This window comes from Malassezia pachydermatis (assembly GCF_001278385.1).
Source record: "Malassezia pachydermatis strain CBS 1879 chromosome Unknown scaffold2, whole genome shotgun sequence".
Classification (NCBI taxonomy): Eukaryota; Fungi; Basidiomycota; class Malasseziomycetes; order Malasseziales; family Malasseziaceae; genus Malassezia; species Malassezia pachydermatis.
In genome coordinates, this window is record NW_017253139.1 from 587265 (window position 1) to 605391 (window position 18127).

The 18127-nt window shown below is 52.6% G+C and overlaps 10 protein-coding genes across 10 annotated transcripts; 4 read left to right on the forward strand and 6 right to left on the reverse strand.

Moving 5' to 3' along the window:
• Positions 1-73: 73 nt before the first annotated feature.
• Positions 74-875, reverse strand: Malapachy_2322 (hypothetical protein; the record flags this gene model as incomplete). The annotated part of the gene is made up of 2 exons (XM_018136814.1): positions 74-679; positions 711-875. 2 exons carry the CDS (start codon positions 873-875, stop codon positions 74-76), a joined length of 771 nt encoding a protein of 256 aa, XP_017992813.1.
• Positions 876-1040: 165 nt separating this feature from the next.
• Positions 1041-2615, forward strand: Malapachy_2316 (hypothetical protein; the record flags this gene model as incomplete). Its single annotated transcript, XM_018136808.1, has 1 exon — positions 1041-2615. The coding sequence occupies one exon, from the start codon at positions 1041-1043 to the stop codon at positions 2613-2615; it is 1575 nt and encodes a 524-aa protein (XP_017992912.1).
• Positions 2616-2717: 102 nt separating this feature from the next.
• Positions 2718-3724, reverse strand: Malapachy_2352 (hypothetical protein; the record flags this gene model as incomplete). Its single annotated transcript, XM_018136844.1, has 2 exons — positions 2718-2739; positions 2775-3724. The coding sequence occupies 2 exons, from the start codon at positions 3722-3724 to the stop codon at positions 2718-2720; spliced, it is 972 nt and encodes a 323-aa protein (XP_017992768.1).
• A 725-nt stretch (positions 3725-4449) lies between these two features.
• Positions 4450-5047, reverse strand: Malapachy_2355 (hypothetical protein; the record flags this gene model as incomplete). The annotated part of the gene is made up of 2 exons (XM_018136847.1): positions 4450-4467; positions 4538-5047. The coding sequence occupies 2 exons, from the start codon at positions 5045-5047 to the stop codon at positions 4450-4452; spliced, it is 528 nt and encodes a 175-aa protein (XP_017992765.1).
• A 126-nt stretch (positions 5048-5173) lies between these two features.
• Malapachy_2391 (anth-domain-containing protein) lies at positions 5174-7910 on the forward strand (the record flags this gene model as incomplete). The annotated part of the gene is made up of 2 exons (XM_018136881.1): positions 5174-5181; positions 5210-7910. The coding sequence occupies 2 exons, from the start codon at positions 5174-5176 to the stop codon at positions 7908-7910; spliced, it is 2709 nt and encodes a 902-aa protein (XP_017993256.1).
• A 325-nt stretch (positions 7911-8235) lies between these two features.
• Positions 8236-9569, forward strand: Malapachy_2362 (histone acetyltransferase gcn5; the record flags this gene model as incomplete). The annotated part of the gene is made up of 3 exons (XM_018136853.1): positions 8236-8394; positions 8433-9414; positions 9448-9569. The coding sequence occupies 3 exons, from the start codon at positions 8236-8238 to the stop codon at positions 9567-9569; spliced, it is 1263 nt and encodes a 420-aa protein (XP_017993312.1).
• Positions 9570-10387: 818 nt separating this feature from the next.
• Malapachy_2383 (emopamil-binding protein) lies at positions 10388-11141 on the reverse strand (the record flags this gene model as incomplete). The annotated part of the gene is made up of 5 exons (XM_018136873.1): positions 10388-10486; positions 10519-10525; positions 10559-10614; positions 10644-10679; positions 10707-11141. The coding sequence occupies 5 exons, from the start codon at positions 11139-11141 to the stop codon at positions 10388-10390; spliced, it is 633 nt and encodes a 210-aa protein (XP_017993209.1).
• Positions 11142-11803: 662 nt separating this feature from the next.
• Positions 11804-13008, forward strand: Malapachy_2397 (rab-protein geranylgeranyltransferase; the record flags this gene model as incomplete). Its single annotated transcript, XM_018136887.1, has 7 exons — positions 11804-11926; positions 11960-12317; positions 12345-12635; positions 12662-12745; positions 12774-12848; positions 12876-12921; positions 12972-13008. The coding sequence occupies 7 exons, from the start codon at positions 11804-11806 to the stop codon at positions 13006-13008; spliced, it is 1014 nt and encodes a 337-aa protein (XP_017993258.1).
• Positions 13009-13049: 41 nt separating this feature from the next.
• Malapachy_2386 (acyltransferase ctase cot cpt) lies at positions 13050-15237 on the reverse strand (the record flags this gene model as incomplete). Its single annotated transcript, XM_018136876.1, has 2 exons — positions 13050-13152; positions 13352-15237. 2 exons carry the CDS (start codon positions 15235-15237, stop codon positions 13050-13052), a joined length of 1989 nt encoding a protein of 662 aa, XP_017993205.1.
• Positions 15238-15444: 207 nt separating this feature from the next.
• On the reverse strand, positions 15445-18099 carry Malapachy_2385 (snf2 family dna-dependent atpase; the record flags this gene model as incomplete). Its single annotated transcript, XM_018136875.1, has 1 exon — positions 15445-18099. The coding sequence occupies one exon, from the start codon at positions 18097-18099 to the stop codon at positions 15445-15447; it is 2655 nt and encodes an 884-aa protein (XP_017993204.1).
• Positions 18100-18127: the final 28 nt, after the last annotated feature.

Genomic DNA, 18127 nt, shown 5'->3' on the forward strand with positions numbered 1-18127 from the left:
CGCCTTGGATGATAATTTATGTCACAGAACCTATACATAGAGTATATGGAATACAGAAAAAGATCATACATGCTTACTCTTCCGACGTAGCGTTAAGCAAGCGCAGGATGGAAATGAACAAGTTCACAATGTCCAAGTACAGCGATACATTCGCGAGGACCCAGTCGTCCGGCGAAAGACGACGTTGAATCATCCATGTGTCGTACATCACGTACCCACTAAAGATCACACAACCAGCGGCAGAGTACACAAGCTCGAACATGTGGCTGTAAGGGAAGAACATCTGGACGAAGCCCGTGCCCAGCAGCACAAGTAGACCCCAAAAGAGCCATGTTTGTAACGAGGAAAAGTCGTACTGCGATTGCAGCGTGAAAAGAGTAAGTCCCAGGAACACAAACGTGGTGATAATGACAGCTTTCAGCACGACGACTTGGTCGAGGAAGCTGACAAGCGCACCGAGCGATACAGCCTCAAATGTGGTAAAAAGGCCCAGCATGTACAAATTTGTGGGATGATTGTAGCGCTTCCAGTAGACGAGGCCCAGAGAGCCCATCGAGCCAAACAACGCCACCAGCATGACCCATGGGTTGGTCTGGATCCAAGCAGCTGCCTTCTGGGTACTAAGACCACCTGCAACCATAGCCGTGCCGAGGATCTGGAAAAAGAGAACGGTATAGACCTGGCAAAAGTCAGCACGAGTCACGACATACCTTGCGCACAAACATTGAGCGGATCTCAGGCGCACTCTGCTCAACAGTGACACCGAACTTAAAGTCATCAGGGTCGACTTCGCCAGCCAGATGTTCATCCTGAGGGATCGATTGATACGTATAAGGCGGCGGCGCCACCGCGGGGGTCGTGTTAGAGCTTGACATCTTGACACAAAGAGATGATGGCGCACCCGCCGAGCAGATACCAGGGGCGCACGAGTGAGTGTAAATCCACAAAAGGCCAGGTGCGTGGACTAGGGGGAGCCCTGCATCCACGTTCCAGCGTGGCCACCTTCCAGGACGTGCATCGTCATGCGGGGGACATTCACTATGCTGTGGCGCTCGCTCCTCGTAGCGGTGGTGCTGGCCTATGTGGTCCCTAGTGCCTATGCGGAGGATCTGAGTGTCTCTGACTGGTTGAAAAAGGCGAACACAGCCCTTACGTCGTATGATTACCATGCGGCGTTGGACGCTTACGACCACGCGATCGAGCTGGACCCGAGCGCGTATTTGACATACTTCCGTCGTGCTACGGCACAGCAGGCCCTGGGTAGGTCTGGCCTGGCAACAAAGGATCTGAAAGCGACACTAGAACGCAATCCCACGTTTGCCAAAGCCTATCTTCAACTCGCACGGATCGATCTCAAAGAAGGTGAATATGCAGCCGCCCTTGAGACGTTGCAGAAGATGAAGAAGATGGGCGCGACTCAGGCCCAGACAGATTCAGAGCAATGGTCAGAGCTACAGAAGCAAGTGACCCATGCGCAGACGCTCAGCAAGAAGCTCAGTAAGAGTGGGGGTAAGAAAGCCGAGGAATGTGTCCAAGTCGCTGACGAGCTCTTGAAACTGGCGCCCAACGATATTGTGGCGCGCAAGCTCCGTGCGGAGTGTGAGCTGGAGCGTGGGCATCTTGATGCGGCGGTGACTGACTGGACACGACTTGCTCACCTTGCACCGTCGCCAGAGCTGCAACTGCGGCTCTCGCTGTTGGCGTACTATGTTCTAGGCACACGCGACTCCCAAATGCAAGAAGCTGGCCTGACACACTTGAAAGCATGCCTGCACAATGATCCTGATAATAAGGCATGTATTCGCGCTCACAAACAGCTACGCAAGATGGACAAGCAACTCCAAAAGGCCCGCAAGTTTTCGGACAGCCAGAGTTGGAATGCCGTAATTAGCGCCTTGAAAGGCGCCAAGGTCGGTGGGCCAACACTGTACGAGGAAGTGGAATCGATCTTGCATGACGCGGTCGCCGCAAACGTGCTCCCCTCGCAGCTGGCTCATGTCGTGGAGCGAAGTGAACTGCGCCATGAGATCGAAGAGATGTACTGCCGCTCCTATGTCGAGCAGAACCTAATCAAGAAGGGTATGCCATGGTGTGATAAGCTACTTGCGCGAGATCCGAATCACGTCCAGGCCCTCGTTGCCAAGGGTGAAGAGCAGATGAGCTTGGAGAAGTATGAAGAGGCTGTGCGGATCTTTACACAGGCATTTGAGAAGACGCAGAATTCCGATCGAAAGATTCATGCGCGTCTCTCGAAAGCGCAAAAGCTCCTGAAGCAGTCCAAGTCGAAGGACTACTACAAAATTCTGGGTGTTGCGCGCGATGCGGATGAGCGTACCATTAAGAAAGCCTATCGCCGCCTCGCTCGTGAACATCACCCAGACAAAGGTGGTAGTCAAGAGAAAATGGCAGAGATCAACGAGGCTTTCGGTGTGCTAGGCGACGCGGAACTGCGTGCTCGGTACGATCAAGGCGACGATCCCAACGACCCGATGGCAGGCCAGGAGCAAGCGTATGCACAGGCGTTTACGCAGGGTGGTCATCCGTTCGCCCAGTTCTTCCAGCAGGCACACTTTGGTGGTGGGGGTGGTGGCCAACAATTCCATTTCTCCTTCTAAGTGTTATGACGTAAAGCAAGTTCATAGGTGCGGCATTCCCCTGTACCTACATGCCGACCCATAGGTGTCGATGCGTGGGGCGTCGATCGCCGTAGTAAATCCTCATTGTGCGATGTACTGATGCCTTCCAGGAAGCCAATCGTGCGTCGATGACTGTACCCGGGCCATTCCTGCGGCACAAACTCAAAACTGCGCCAAACTTGGTAGTCCGCATGATTTTTATCGACATCGGCCAACGATGGAATGAACATCCCCTTCGGCAAAGACGGTGCCGTCGCAGAGATAGCAGGAAGCATTGACCTGATATGTTTGCCAAGAGCAGGCACATTCCACAAGGTATAGGGCGATGCATTGCGAATCGTAATAAGCACGGACCCTTGGCGTGCCGGCGGTGTGAGAGGCCGCCATGTGGTCAGCGAATCGGACGGCGTCATAGAAGCAGGAGGTCCCTGCGCCATCGCGTCTTCTTCATCGCTCTCGTCCTCATCACTGTCCATGTGCCGATGTTTCTTCCCAGTCACATACACAGGAGGGCGACCGTCCGTAAGATAGGGCGCGACAGATATCAAAAAACGAAGGAGAAGAAATTGATTGGCCAGTACATTACGCTGCTCATCTTTGTGACCAGCACCGACATGAGGAAAACCGAACCATACCTTACTCCACCGGCGTTGCTCATGCTTGGAAGAGCCAGTTACAGCATCGCACTTGTGCAAGGCACCTGCATCCACACCAAAGGCCAGTATATGCTGAGCATGCGTACCTGCCCTTGCCCGAATTTGTTGCAGAATGTCGGTGGCATCTGGATATTTTTGGCACACTTCTTCTTCGGTGTCAAAACTGGTAGCAAGAATCTGGTGTGGTGGGTGATTATGCGGCTCTGAGAGAAGAGCAAGTGTGAACGAGAAATTGCCTTCGCCTACCAGAAGGATCGTGTCATCTTTTTCAAAGGGCCTAACACTTTTTTGTGGCCGCGGAGGTTGCGCCAATTTACGTTTCATCTGTTTCTGCTCCATCTCCTCTTTTTGTTTTTCGTAGGCCCGCTGCTTGGCGCGGGCATTGTGGTTTGCAAGTGCTGTACGCAGCTTGCCTTTTCCACGCTTCACCATTGTCGTGTGGAGCGGCAGAAAAAGATGAGCGCATGAGATTTCACCTCCACTATGAATGAACAACGTCTAAATGAGAACGTCCCATGTGCCCAAACCCGCCACCAGAAGCAAAGCGCCGACCAACATGGAGGTGTATGTGACATTGGTGAGACCAATCTTTGGTAAGGCGAAAGACCAGGTAAGTGTACCAAGTGTATGTACGGCCACCAAGCTCCAAAATGTCACTGAAAACGTGGACAAGGCTGGGAATGGGATGAATTGATACAATGATATCTCTTCGTCCAGCGAAGAGCAGCCTTGGGCAGCTGTGATGGCATTCCCGATCAGGAGACAGCTTCCAAGTTGCCAGAAAAGCGAATCGATACGCCATAACGTAATGATGGCCGGTGGTACATTCTCCAGGTAGTCGCCCAGCTGTTGCTCAAACTCGGTCTTTTCCCGCATGAGAATAAGCTCATCGAGTGAGAGTTCCTCCAATTCGTTAGACACTTGACTGGAGGACAGGGACGAGAGGGACGACGTACCAGGTCCACCTTCCTCGCCATTCGGGGCCTGCACATAGTCCGTGAGGATCTCCTCCTCGTCCAAACCCAATTCGGGCCGACCCAGAGTGCGATACAGGGGCACAAATTTGAAGATCTGATAGGAGCCAGCAAGAATCTCAGCCGTCGCCCATCCACATCCGAGCCAGAGAGAGAGCGTGAAGCGCGGATCATCTACGCCAGTTACACATTCATGTGACTCTTTGGAAAGAGCTTTCGCGGAAGACAGGTTGTGCCACCAAGCCAAGGCAATTATCATCAGCACGCATACTTCTTGGCAAATGACGCGCAACAATTCCACCAGCACCGTACGGATAACAGATGAGCCAAAGGCGATAGATGTATCGAAGACAACCTCATAATCATCTAACCGTTCCTTGAAGAACGACATGACAAAGGCAATTACACGCACAATGACAAAAGACACCTCCCAAAAAAAGGGGCGCAGTTTGTACATAGCATACCAGCACACAGAGCCGATGATCCCGAACACGAGCATAATGCGGAAAGATAGCACAGACGTACAAATATCATCATCAGCTTCCGGGAAGAGAATCTGCATGTTGCAAATGCCCATATTCCAAAAGGATACATAGATAGTAGTAATGATGACCAGGACGGCAGGCAGCAAGGCTAAAGTGTGGGACAGGATAAGCTGCACCTTGTAAATAGGAGACAAGGTAGGAGGGATGGAAAGCGATGTACCTGATGCATTTTCCAGGTCGTTTTGAGAGCCGGGCTCAACCGTCAGCCTGACGCCACGACCAGCCTCGACAGCCATGTCGACGCGGTAAGACCAGTGCGGTGATAGGGAAATCGTGGAGGTATACAAATATTTCCTAAGCATAGTTCCCATGCGCATTGCGCACGGGTGCGTCTCTCCCTTGTCCCGCCAACCGCTGCCGGCATGTCGCAGTATGTATCCGAGAGTGCTTATAGACAGCTACGAGAAGCTCGTGAAGGGTGCGACGAAGCCAAAGCCATCGCTTCCGAAGGAGAAATATATAAACCCGATCTTGCAAGCAGCTGAAGGGTCAAGCAATGGACTTCAATCTGTGTTTCGGGCGCTGCAGTCTCGACTGCAGGATTCGAACAGCACGGTCGTCTTCAAGGCATTGATTGTGCTGCATACGATGATTCGTTCGAGCTCGGCTACCTCAGTTCAGTCCTATCTTGCAGGAGACCCAAGTGCCATCCGTCTACGTCGTGTAGCTACCAATGGCCTCGCTGAATTTTCGTACTCGCGAACGGTAACCCGCTATGCTACCTACCTGGAGAACCGCATTATTATCTTCCGGGAGCTAGGATACGACGTGGTACTATCTGGGAAACGTGATCGGTTCTCGCGCTTGCGTAAACTGACTGTTTCCAAGGGTCTGCTGCAAGAAATCTCACAGATCCAGCGTGTGATGACATCATTGCTGGATTGCTCGTTCCTGGCGGAGGAACAGCATGACGAATTGACTATGGCAGCGTTCCAAATGATCCTCAAGGACCTTATGACATTTTACATGGGCATGAATGAAGGCATTATCAATATGCTAGAACATTACTTTGAAATGTCCAAGCCAGAAGCAGAGCATTCGCTGGAACTGTATCGTCGCTTTTGCTTCCAGACAGAAAATGTGCTTGCCTTTTTGGACTCGACGAAAAAACATTCGTACCAACTTCGCTCTGCGATTCCAAACTTGAAACATGCACCGTTGTCCCTCGCCAACGCGTTGGAAGAGTACCTGCACGAAACGGACTTTTCGTCGCATGCCAGCAAGGACAAACTCAAAACAGACCGACCTAAACCAGCAGCTATGTCAGAGAAAGAGACCAAAATCTCGACACTAGAACCTGCCAAGACTGCCCCGACGCAGTCAAGCAAGCAAGCGTTGCAAGACTTTTTCGAAGCGCTCGAAAAACCAGACATGCCGTTTAACAACGCCTATGGTGCCTTCTCTACCTTCCAGGCTCAGCCAGATTGGTTTGGTATGAATGCGATGCCTACAGGAGGACCTGCCGCAATGCAGCCTGCTATGACAGGGGGTGTTCTTGGGGCTGCGCCCACAGGCTTCATGCAGCCGAACATGACAGGGTTTAATCCATTTGCGCCGCAACCTGCCATGACACCCATGTATGCTAGCCAACCTGTGCATATGATGCCTACACAGCCGCTAGCGCCTCAGCACACGATGGCGACAACGCCTTTTGATACCATTTTCGGATCGATGTCATCGCAGCCCACAGTGCCAAAGAGTGCGCCTCTGCCACCCCAGGCACCCTCTTCGACGATGCCGTCATCGTCAGCACAGCCTCCAGCAACAATGGCACATACCATATCACCAGTTGATTCTTCCTCCAAGCCATCAGCTCACGTCGAGAAACCACCGACATCCAAGGTGTCCTTTGCGGAAGAGACCAAGACTGCCGCTTCTATGCCTCATACCCAGTCCATCAAGCCGCAGAAGACAGGCAGCATGAACCCATTCTCGATTCCAAGCGACTTTGAAGAGCCCAAAGTGGAGAAGCCGCCTCCTGCTAGGCCTACCTTGAATGAATTGGCCATGCAGGCGTGGACGAGCAAAAATCAACCTGCAGAGACGACAGACCAGCCCGCTGTATCATCGCAGACGTCGACAGCGTCTACGATGCGACCGCAACCTACAGGCCTGCTTGGCAGTGTTGCCTCAGAATTTGTCAAGCCACAGGCTCCTTCAACGGCTCAGGTGGCGCCTTCTCACCCAACGACAATGTCTGGCACCAATCAACTGTCACTCTCCCCACAATCCACAGGGACCAAACCAGCTACCTTGGGCACCCAGGCTTTCTCTGTGTCACCGCAGCATACGGGCTTTGCACTGCCACAGGCCCATATGCCCGCGTCATCATCACTAACACGGTCCCAATCTCTTATGCACGGCATGGCCCTGCAGAATGCCAATAGACCGTCGCTGGACATGTCACGATTTGGCACAGATGGTGTTGGTTTGGGCATTTCTCAGCAAACGACCCTTTCTCCGTCTTCAGGCATGCTGGGATCACCCAGTGCAATCACAGGTTCCATGTCTACTCCTATGACTGGCTCAGTGCGCTCGAACAGTATGGGATTGGACGCATCCAAGTCGAGCTTGGCACCGCACTTCACAGGCCTGGACGCCCTAAGACCTGGTTTGGCGTCCCATACCACCGGGTTGGATACGCAACGATCCAACCTCACCACTCAGCTGGCAGGACTTTCCCTTCAGCCTACGGGCCAACACGCTTTGCCGACTTCGATGGATCTTCCGCGCCCTGGGAATGGCTCGCATCTGCCACAGACCGGTGTAGAGCCACGAGGCATGAACTTCCTGCCGCACCTACCATCCACGGGTCTTGACTCGCGTTCCATGGTACCTTCGTCGTCGCAGTTCCACCAAGACAGTATGCCGTCCTTCTCATCACGCACAGGATCCCTGGCACCTGATCAAATGTCGTCGATGGAACTGCAGGCCCAAATTACAGGTCTTACGGGTATCAAGCCTTTCCAGCCGTCTAGCTCGTTTGGTACGAGTATTATGCATGGAAACGTGCCGAACGCGAGCACAAGTTCGAGCGTGGGTATGGGCTCTCACAATACAGTCCACGAACCGCCCACACAAGATCTTCTCCAGCTGTAGCGCCGTACTTTCATCGAGAGGCACATCCTTTCATATCACGTGATAGAAACATCGTCGCGCGGGGGAGACACCACCTTGCTGCGCAGCTCTATTCACGCGCCGTGCATGCAAAGCGGCTATGCCTACTGAAACGCAAGGTCGTAGCAGTAGGAGGTCGTCGCAGCATGATACCAAAAATACTGTAGATTTAACAGGAAACGATACAACGAAGAAAAAAGCACATGAAACAAGTATGTATTGTGCACATAGGTGACTTACACTTTCAGCACCGCCAGCCCCACGAATCTCCAAACGCCGACGCGTGTCTACAGCGGATACTGCCGAGATGGATAGCAGCGTCGTAGAGAAGGGAGAGGAAGACGAAGGAGGAGAGGAGACTGGCAAGCAAGAAGAACCTGACCAGCCTAACGACAAAGCAGCTTCCGAACAAGAGAGCCAGGCGAAGCCAGGCAAAGAGCCAGAGGCAGCCACGACTGAATTCAGTGTATGTATACGTTTTTATGTGTCTGACATGCCAAGGAGCCTCCCAAGCGCGAAAAGCCTGCCGTGATCGAGGAGCGATCTGGCCTTATCCAATTCCGCGTGGTTACCAATGATGGGAAGCCAGAGTCCCTTGTGATCTTGACGGGACTCAAACACATTTTCATGAAACAGCTACCAAAGATGCCCCGTGAATACATCACACGTTTGGTCCTCGATCGAAATCACTGGAGTATGGCGATTGTGAAACGAGGTCTGCAAGTGGTAGGCGGAATCACCTATCGACCTTTCCCTCATCGAGAGTTTGCAGAAATTGTCTTTTGTGCCATCTCCAGTACAGAGCAAGTGAAAGGTTATGGCTCCCATTTAATGAACCACTTGAAAGACTATGTGAAAATTGTCTCCCCTGTAAAGCACTTCCTAACGTACGCCGACAATTATGCCATCGGCTACTTCAAGAAGCAAGGCTTCACGAAGGAGATTTCGTTGCCGCGCTCAGTGTGGGTTGGCTATATCAAGGATTATGAAGGTGGTACATTAATGCAGTGTACGATGGTGCCTCGTGTACATTACCTTCAAGTCCATGATTTCCTTGCGGCTCAGAAGAAACTCATCCAAGCACGCATTAGCTCCTTTTCTCGTTCACATATTGTATACCCCGGACTCGAAATCTTTAAAAAGAACAAAGATCAGAAACAGTCCAATGCTCTCCATGGGCAACAAGTCAAGCTCATCGTGCAGCCCAGTGAAGTACCAGGCTTAAGTGAAACTGGGTGGACGCCGGAAATGGACGAGCTAAGCCGGCGCTCCAAGCGGGGCCCTCACTTTACAGCGATGCGCCATATCTTGGTGGAACTCAATGGACATGCCAGCGCATGGCCCTTTGTGGCACCTGTGAACGCGAATGATGTGCCTGATTACTACACAGTCATTAAAAACCCCATGGACTTATCGACTATGGAAACCAAATTGGAAAACAACCAGTATGAAACTGTGGATGATATGGTCAAAGACGCACAACTCGGTATGTTCCCTGAAAGATGGACTGACAATGCAGTGTTTGATAACTGTAAGTTGTACAACCCGGCCTCCTCGCCCTATGCCAAGTGTGCCGTGAAATTGGAAAAGTTTCTATATGAAAGACTACCCCAATGGAAACAAGCAGCTGGATTGGCATAATTGGCGCCATGGATGTGCCTCGGATATACCTCGGTAGATTTGGACAGGATCGTACCCCATACTTCCACAACTTTTTGATTTGTCATAGTAGATCGATGGGCCAAAAAAAAAAATCTTTTTGCGGGCAAAAACTAGCCGGGACATGTCGGGTGAGCTGACATTTGACAAAAAACTTTCCCCACACAAACGTTGGCGCAAAGGCGTGTTGGTACAGAGTAATTTAGGTCCGGCGTTTTGGAAACACCTTTCTTCACATCATACTTTTTATTCCCTCTTTCAAAGATGCTTGCAATCAATGAAGCAGATTGGCCTCATAAAGGCGCGGCATTCCCGATGAATCCTTCTTTGAATATTGCACCTACGTGGGTAGCATCTCACCACCATGCGGCATATTTGGGTAAAGACGCCTTCAGCCTAGACACGGGTTTGCTTGATGAGCGACTCGACTCCCTTTTGCTTGACCTTCAAGCTGGTACAGAAAAAGTTCGTAATGTATGGGAGATGTGGGAGGACTTGGATGATGAGAGGTCATGGTCTATTATGGACAAACCAAATACGGCGCCACCGCCTGGCTCCCCTAGTGGCAAAATGATGCCTCCCCAGGCTCAACCTGGCTCGGACCAGCACATAAAAACAGAACACATCCCTACCGTGACTATGGATGAAGTTATGTCTGCTTTTTCAGAGCTGTGAAAAACGCAGCAATATATGATGACATGAAAAATGCAACGTCCCCTGGTTGTTGCCTATTACGACACCCCTTTGTAGCCTATAATTTGTACTATAGTTGATCATTAGACATAGTTCATTTCAACGTTTCACAATGCTTTTTTGGGCGGGAGAGGAGGCGGAGTTGGATCTGACATGGAAATCAGGGTGCACCCACTGTGGACCAAAAGGCAAAAAGGCACAATGACCTGAGATTTGTGAGCAGGGCGGTACGACTTACCCAGACACTGTGACGTGAGTATTCCTATCACTGAACATACCCATTACTGATCACCAGATAAAACCACAAGTGAAGAGGATTCCCTGTATCCAAAGACTAGGTTGTTAGTGTATGACAAAACGCACAGGCGATCCAGCGAGAATTTCAGGGACGAATGTCATCTGCGTAAGAAAAGCATCAACACATACATAGTCTCCATACAGCTCGGCAATGCACAAAAAGCAAATCCAAAAGTGGTATTGTGGCCGGTTATGCAGCACGAGCCATGCCGCATACATAGCTAGCAAACCTGTGAGTACGACAGTGAGTATTTCCACAGCCACAATGTTAGGATCAGCAACCCCCCATCGCGCATCAGCATGGCTGTATTCTTTCCATACGGTAGCAAAAAAACCAGTTGAGGTATTGACCGTGCGCCCCCCCGTCGAATAGTACACAAAGGGCCCTTCTAAGAAGAAATGGATCAGCGCATCAAACACGAGCCAGAAAAAGGTCGCCTTCTGCCCGATACGAAGACCACGCTGCCTGGTAAAGCTCAGTAGATAGAAGGATGTGCAAATGAGCAGACCTACGTATCCAATGGACAGAATGGTTTGCTGCAGCTGTACGCTGAGAAGCGGCATGATAGTGCGAAAGGAACCAAGGTCGGAAATGGGGCGTATTTCATCAAGTGGAGGTATATGTCTATGGCAACAAAACTGGCTTGATTGCATTGAACAACGTCCGCCAGTCCTCTAGCTGGTTCTTTCGCGTCGCCCATTCTTCACGCCTCTGGCGCAACGTGGCAGCCACATCCTGCTGGGAGTGGTGAACCAACTCATGTTCCAGGTTTTCCCAATCCGGTTCCGATAGGTCCTGTAATGTACTACTTGCCATCTCCTGGCATAGTATATGAAGCTGTTCGAGTGCCTTTTTTTGCTCGTCAGACAGATTATCACGCCTGGATATGAAAAAATACAAGGTCTCAGCCTCACCATGGAGCATGCCAAATGCCCGTCCCAAGGGCACACCACTCTCATTGTACCCTTGATCGAAGCCGGCTTGTAGCGTGGCCAACTTTCCCGCTTCCATCCCTTCGCGGTAGCCCATCTGTATGTTACCATGCTGTTCCCAACGTACATCGTGAAACTGTGTCTCTATCTTCAATCGATCCCGCTGCTCCATTCGGGGGCCATGCTCGTCCTCGTCTGAGAGCAGCCAATCTTCGTCCTCCGCCATGATGAAGGTGGAGGGGAAGGTGAATGCGTGTCGCTTGCCATTGCCCTCCACACCTACACAGTCGACGATGCACAACGTGAAGCGTGTGCCTCAACCTACGCTGTCAGCAGAAGCCATCGCAGAGAAGCGGGCGGAAGAGCAGAAAAAGCTTGATGTATACAAAAAGGTAGAAGACACTTACCTTACTTTCGTATGTATATTGCATATGGCTTACCGACTGCAGCGCGCACAACAGGCGTTCACGCCCGAGGCCTTGGAAAGCACGACGTCCCTCCTGGCTTGCAATCCAGAGTACTACTCTGCATGGAACTACCGAAGAGATATTCTATTGCATATGTTTGAGAAGGAGACATCTGCAGCCCCTGGAGAAGCGTCGTTACAGACAAAACTGCTGGAAGAGGATCTATCGCTATTGCAGCAAAGCATGCGGACGCACCCCAAAGTCTATTGGCTATGGAATCATCGGCGGTGGTGCTTGATGATGCTGCCGCCTGCTGGGTCCGATGATCAAGCTAAGCAGGCCAAGTGGCGGAAAGAAATTGGGCTTGTGGACATGATGCTGGAGATGGATCCACGGAATTGTGCGTTGGTGGGCGACTAACTGTAAGTTATGGGCTGGAACTACCGACGTTGGATTATTGAGGAGCTTGCGAAAACCATGGTGCCAGAGGGGTATGAAACGACCCCCCCGTTCCCGAGCTCGCTGTCAAGCTCGCTACCAACGAGTGTGAAGGAGGCTCATTTGGCGTTGGCCCTCAACGAGCTGAAGTATACACTGCGGAAGATTGAGAGCAACTTTAGTAACTTTAGTGCATGGCACAATCGGTCAAAGCTTCTGCCCTGTGTTTGGGATGCCCAACAGCTCGATGAAACGCAGCGCCGAGAACGTCGTGAGCAGGGTATGTACGCATACTGCTAACCCCAGAATTTGAGCTTCTGCAGCAGGCCATGTATACCGACCCGAGTGACCAGAGTGTGTGGATCTACCACCGGTGGCTAGTCGCACAGGGTATGTATATGTGTCCGTCTCACATTAGACCCTTCGGAGGCGACGCTCACGGAGCAAATCCAAGTGATTGAAGAGCTTCTGGCATTGGAGCCTGATAACAAATGTATGTGGCAGCCTGCTCACCAGACAGGGTGCATCGAGTCTCTGGCCCATTACAAGCAGCAACTGGCTTCGCAGTACCAAGGCTGCAGCGAGCAAGCGGAAGCATGCGATCGTCTCACGACAGAGGTACATACCTTGCTTTCGAAACTCGTGCAAATTGATCCCCTGCGTCAACATCGTTACCAAGATCTACTTCGAAAATCTACTCATACTCATTGACAAATATCATTTTGCCCACGTATTTATGAAGATCGTAAATGACTTCATCGTTTGTTTCTTGTTTCTCGTCGCCATAGAAGGAGTAGCTGCCCGGTTAGTGTAGTGCCTACGTACCCACTGGCCCCCACCGCTTGTGAGGTACTGCTCTTCTGGCGCTGATGATGCGTTCCGACCGGAAGTCCTGTTCGCACATCGCATTCGATCCCCGAATGATCGATATACGTGCGTGTTGTCATGATGTTGGCGGCTTTGTACGCGCTTCTGGTCAGTGCTGATATCACGTACCTAATCACTTCGGCCTGCACTTCGTAGAGGTATCGTTCCAGCACATTGAGGAATCGACGCGTTTGCAAGTGTTTCGATGAGGCACACACAGTGACCTTGTTATCCTGGATAATGTACCCGAAGCCAAATCCATCTTGGACGACAGGGCCGAATCCAAAGATTCGCAGGGCTGGGTTGCCACAGTTGGACGTGGACATGACCACATGATTCAGGTGGTCGTATCCGCCTTCTGTGAAGAACTCCGGCAGCGGTTCCTCCGGGTGCAATCGCTCGAACAGGGACTTCAGCGCATACAAGTGCCGATCAAATCCGTACCCTGACGCCGCCTCTTTGGAGAGCTTCACATGTCCGACACAGGCCTTGCGCAGCTCCATAAGCTTGTCCTGTGTCGAGACGCCTGCATCGTACCATGCCTTTACAAATGCCAGCGTGTGTGGCTGGGCGGTACGAATGGTCTCTGTACGTCCACGCAGGAACGCCTTGGTCATCGCAGGCTCATAGGACGGTGCAAGGCGCCCATAGAGCTCGTAGTACGTCGCCTGGAAGGCCATTTGCACAAAGGCATCAGGCGAAAAGCCATGCTTCGTAATAAAATGCTTGCCATACCCTTTGAATTCCAGCACGAGCGCCTCGTTTTGGCAGATCAGGTCAGAGAGCCGCATTTCGGCATGGCGGATGCTGTCTAGGACGTAGGGCGACCAGTCCCACATGAACCGCTTGGGCGCTGTGCGTGTACGCACATTGTTCAGCTCCAAGCCGTTCAGAGACTGTGAGCCCGGCTTGCGTTTCATGCCGAGCGCATGGGGACTCAGCTGTGCCTTGAGAAGGCTCGGCGTCGCTGGGTGAATGGAGCGCGCGAATTCAAGCAGGGACTCGGTATAGATATCGGCCACGTAGCGCAGTACGGTATGGCCATCGGCAGACGAGTGCTCAAAGTTGATGCCTGCTTTGCCGTTGGCACACACAATGATTTGCAGCTTGTCGTACCATCGGTTTAGACATGTGCCCACCTGGATATGGTTTTCCAGCTTATACGAGCCACACAGCATATTCTGGGTGAGCGACGACGTGTCTTCTGGCGCATTGTCGTCCAAGCACAGGACGAACAGCGCAGAATCGATGATCGAGATGTACTTGCGGTTGATAGGGTGCGCCATCAGCTCGTTGCGGCACTGGTACCACGTACGACGCTTCTCTGTACTGAGTGCACCAAGGGCTTCATGCGCCCGTTGGTCCGCGGGGAGCTGATCGGCATCGCTAATGATGCTACGCAGTGTCGCCACCAAAGCCTGCTCCGTCATGAGGGGGCGGTGCTCAAGATCCAGCACTTCGAACCAGTAGAACTGGCCACGGCGCATGACGACCATGTGCCGGCTTTCCTCGTGCTGTTCCAAGTAGCAGCCATGCGAGGCGGGAATGCGCGCTACGCCAAACAGGCGTGTGTACTGAAACATGTCCAGCGGCTTACCGCGGAAATCGTCAGGTTTGAGCACCTCATGGCGCAGATCATGAACGAAGCGCAGAGTCTCGAGCGTCAGGGTCGCCGCGCGCCACAACTGTGAGCCACGCTCACGATCCGGCTCGTCTTCCAGGATGAAGAACGGATTCAGGTTCAGGACTACACTGTCGTTGCCCAGGAGGTAGCTTTCATCCCAGAACTCCTCAATGTAGCTCTTGTGCGTCTTGGCATACTCTTCCAACTCCGCCTGCATGCGCGGGCCTTCGTTCTTCAGAAAGGCCTCGGTTACGCGTTTGGTGTTTTCATGCTCGGTCGGTGTTTGCAGCGCTTCCAGACTACGTAGGTAGCGATCGCACGATTCCTGCAAGGTCGGCACAGGAAGCTTGAGCAGCTCACCCTGCCGACTAAACGTCACTTTCTCCGTCATGGAGAGGTGGGGGTGGGGAAGGGGGAAGTCGCCGATATGAAACCTAGCAGGGTGCAAGTCACGTACTGCGCAGCCATGTGGCGGGGGCGCACAGACGCGTGCGAAGCCTGTGGCTTTACCCCACGTACTGACCGGCCTGCAGAAAGCCAAGACTTTGGAGCGCCACCATATTGGCTGCATTTCCACCGCCAACGTATTCTATTGCATCTACGATGTAGCAGCACGTTCTCGGACCTGCGCCAACAAGGACGACGTGATACGCCCCTTGATTTCAGATTCCATTTGGTCTTCGTCGCCTTCGCCGTCGGCATACCCGGACACCCGATCGGCCAACTCGAGCTTACGCTGCGCAAGTGACAATATATCCTCGTCAATCGTGCCGCGACTGATGAGCTTCACGACCGTCACCGGCTTGGTCTGTCCAATGCGATAACAGCGGTCCGTCGCCTGCTTGTCGTTCTGTGGATTGAAGTCCTGGTCAAAGAGGACGACCCAGTTGGCTGCGACCAAATTGATGCCCAGCCCGCCTGCCCGTGTCGAAAGCAGGAACACAGGAATGCTCGGGTCGTTCGTAAACTGATCAACAAGGTATTGGCGGTCGCCCACATTGGTCTGCCCGGTAAATCCGACATACTTGATACCGAGATATTCCAAACACACGCACAGAATGTCCAACACCGACGTGAACTGCGAGAAAATAATCATACGGTCGCCTTGGGCGACCACCTCGTCAATGATCTTCCGCAGCGCCACAATCTTGCCCGAGCTCATCCATTCCTCTTCCGGCAATACGTGCTTCTGTGTCGACTTCCATGAGCGGGCTAGCAGCGAGAGCTCTGCATCTGTGTTGATCGCAAAGTCTTCACGCAGGTGCTGCAGGTTCTCCTCGGCATGCTCAGGCTCACGAACATAGTCGCGTGCTAGCGCAGCAATCTTCTTGTCATCGTACCATTGTCGGAACAGCAAAGGGTGATTCGCCGCTTTGCGCAGATCCATCAGCACGTTGCTCGAGTCGCGGTCCTTTCTCTTCACACCCGGCGCCTCGTCCTCGGCAAGCGCTGCACGAGTCCGCTGCAGCACGTCATTGTACAACTTGGCCTGCCGCTCTGTCATGTCACATAGTTCGACACGCTCCGTCTTCTTCGTGAGGAGCAACACTTTGTCTTTACGGCGGCGCAGGACAAACGGCTGCATCATGCGCTTCGCACGCTCTACACGCTGCTGGGAAAGCTGCGTCGTGCTAGCGCCTGGTTTCACTTTGAAGATGGCTGCCAACGCTTCCTCGGCATCGGTAAAGTAGTCTGGCAAGATAAAGTTGAGGAGCGATACAAGTTCCTGCAAGTTGTTCTGCAATGGCGTTCCTGTGAGCAACAGACGCCATCGTCCAGAAATGCGCAGCAGCTTGGCATACTTTTGCGACTTTCGGTTCTTGAGCATATGTCCTTCGTCAAACACACACACATCGAAGCCACGTTTCCGCAAGAACGATTGGTCATCGTGGTTGCCAGTCGCCATATCGTACGTAGTAAGCAGCACATCATAGTCGTCGCGGGCCTTGAGGTCGGCCCGCAACTCGCGCCGTTCCGCTTGCGAGCCATAGTACACTTCTACCGCCAACGCCGGGCAGAAACGTTGAAACTCACGCGACCAATTCTCCAGCACAGAGGAAGGCGCCACGACCAAGTGCGGGCCTTTGCGTATACCCGACTCTTTCAAATGCGCAAGGAAGGAAATCACTTGGCACGTCTTCCCCAAGCCCATCTCATCGGCCAAGATACACGACGTTTTCTTGTGATAAAGAAGGTTGAGCCAGCTAATACCGATCAACTGGTAGTCCTTCAGCACTACACCATCGGCCAAGTTACTCGGCTGCTTGTCCAAGTAGCTTTCCCGCTTCGCACCATCACGTTTCACCTCGGAAATGCTTACTGAACCCATCGATTCATCTGCAGCCGACTCCTCGTTCGAACGCCAACTGCTCATAGCTTCACGAAGCTGCGTACCAATGGCTTCACACTTGGCCAGCACCTCATCTACCTCCATATAACCTGCCATGAGTTCCACACAGTTGGTAAACAAACGAGGCGAGACACCCTTCACGGCCTTGTCACCCAGCTTCTCATACACATCGTCGACCGTATCAAAGGGACGCAGCGACACAATCTTGTCAGCCTGCTCTTGCGAGCAGTTGATCGTATCAATCAAATGACTTACATCACACTGATTGAACCAAGCCAACGCCTGCTGTTGCTGCTGCAGCGTGCGCTCATCCACATCCCCAAACTCTTCTTCATCCGAGGATTCACCATCCAGGCTCACGGATTCATCTGTATCGGAATCAGAGCGTGCGCGAGATCGACGCTTCGGTGCCTTCTTCGGCGGTGCTCGCGCCGTAGGCGCAGGTACATAAGACACGGGCATCGGTGCTGCGACGGGCGCAGGAGCAGGGGCAGGCGCAGGTGGCGGCGCTACCTTCTTAGGCCGTAGTTTCTCGATCGCTTCACCCAAGTCGTAGTTCGAGTTGCGCAACACATCCATGCATTCTTCCACTGAATAACTCGAAAAGAGGCGCGCTAGCCGCGTCGCTTTAATCTGCAAGATACTGTCAGAAGGGGCCGACACAGGGCGTGATGCTGGGGCAGCCTGAACACTGGATGGCACCGCTGAGGGGGATGCTGCAGCAGCACCTGGGCCACGGTATTGGAATGCTTCTAAGCCTTGTCGAAACGAAGTGCTAGCATCCGGCACCGCACTATCATCAGGACGCTGGCGCTTGTTAGGGTATGCCTCATACGATGCACCATTGGCAGGAGGGCTTGAGTCAGGGGCTAGCACCACGGGATCATGGGAGGTGCCACTCATGCTGAGGCTCTGCGCAAGGCGACCAAAA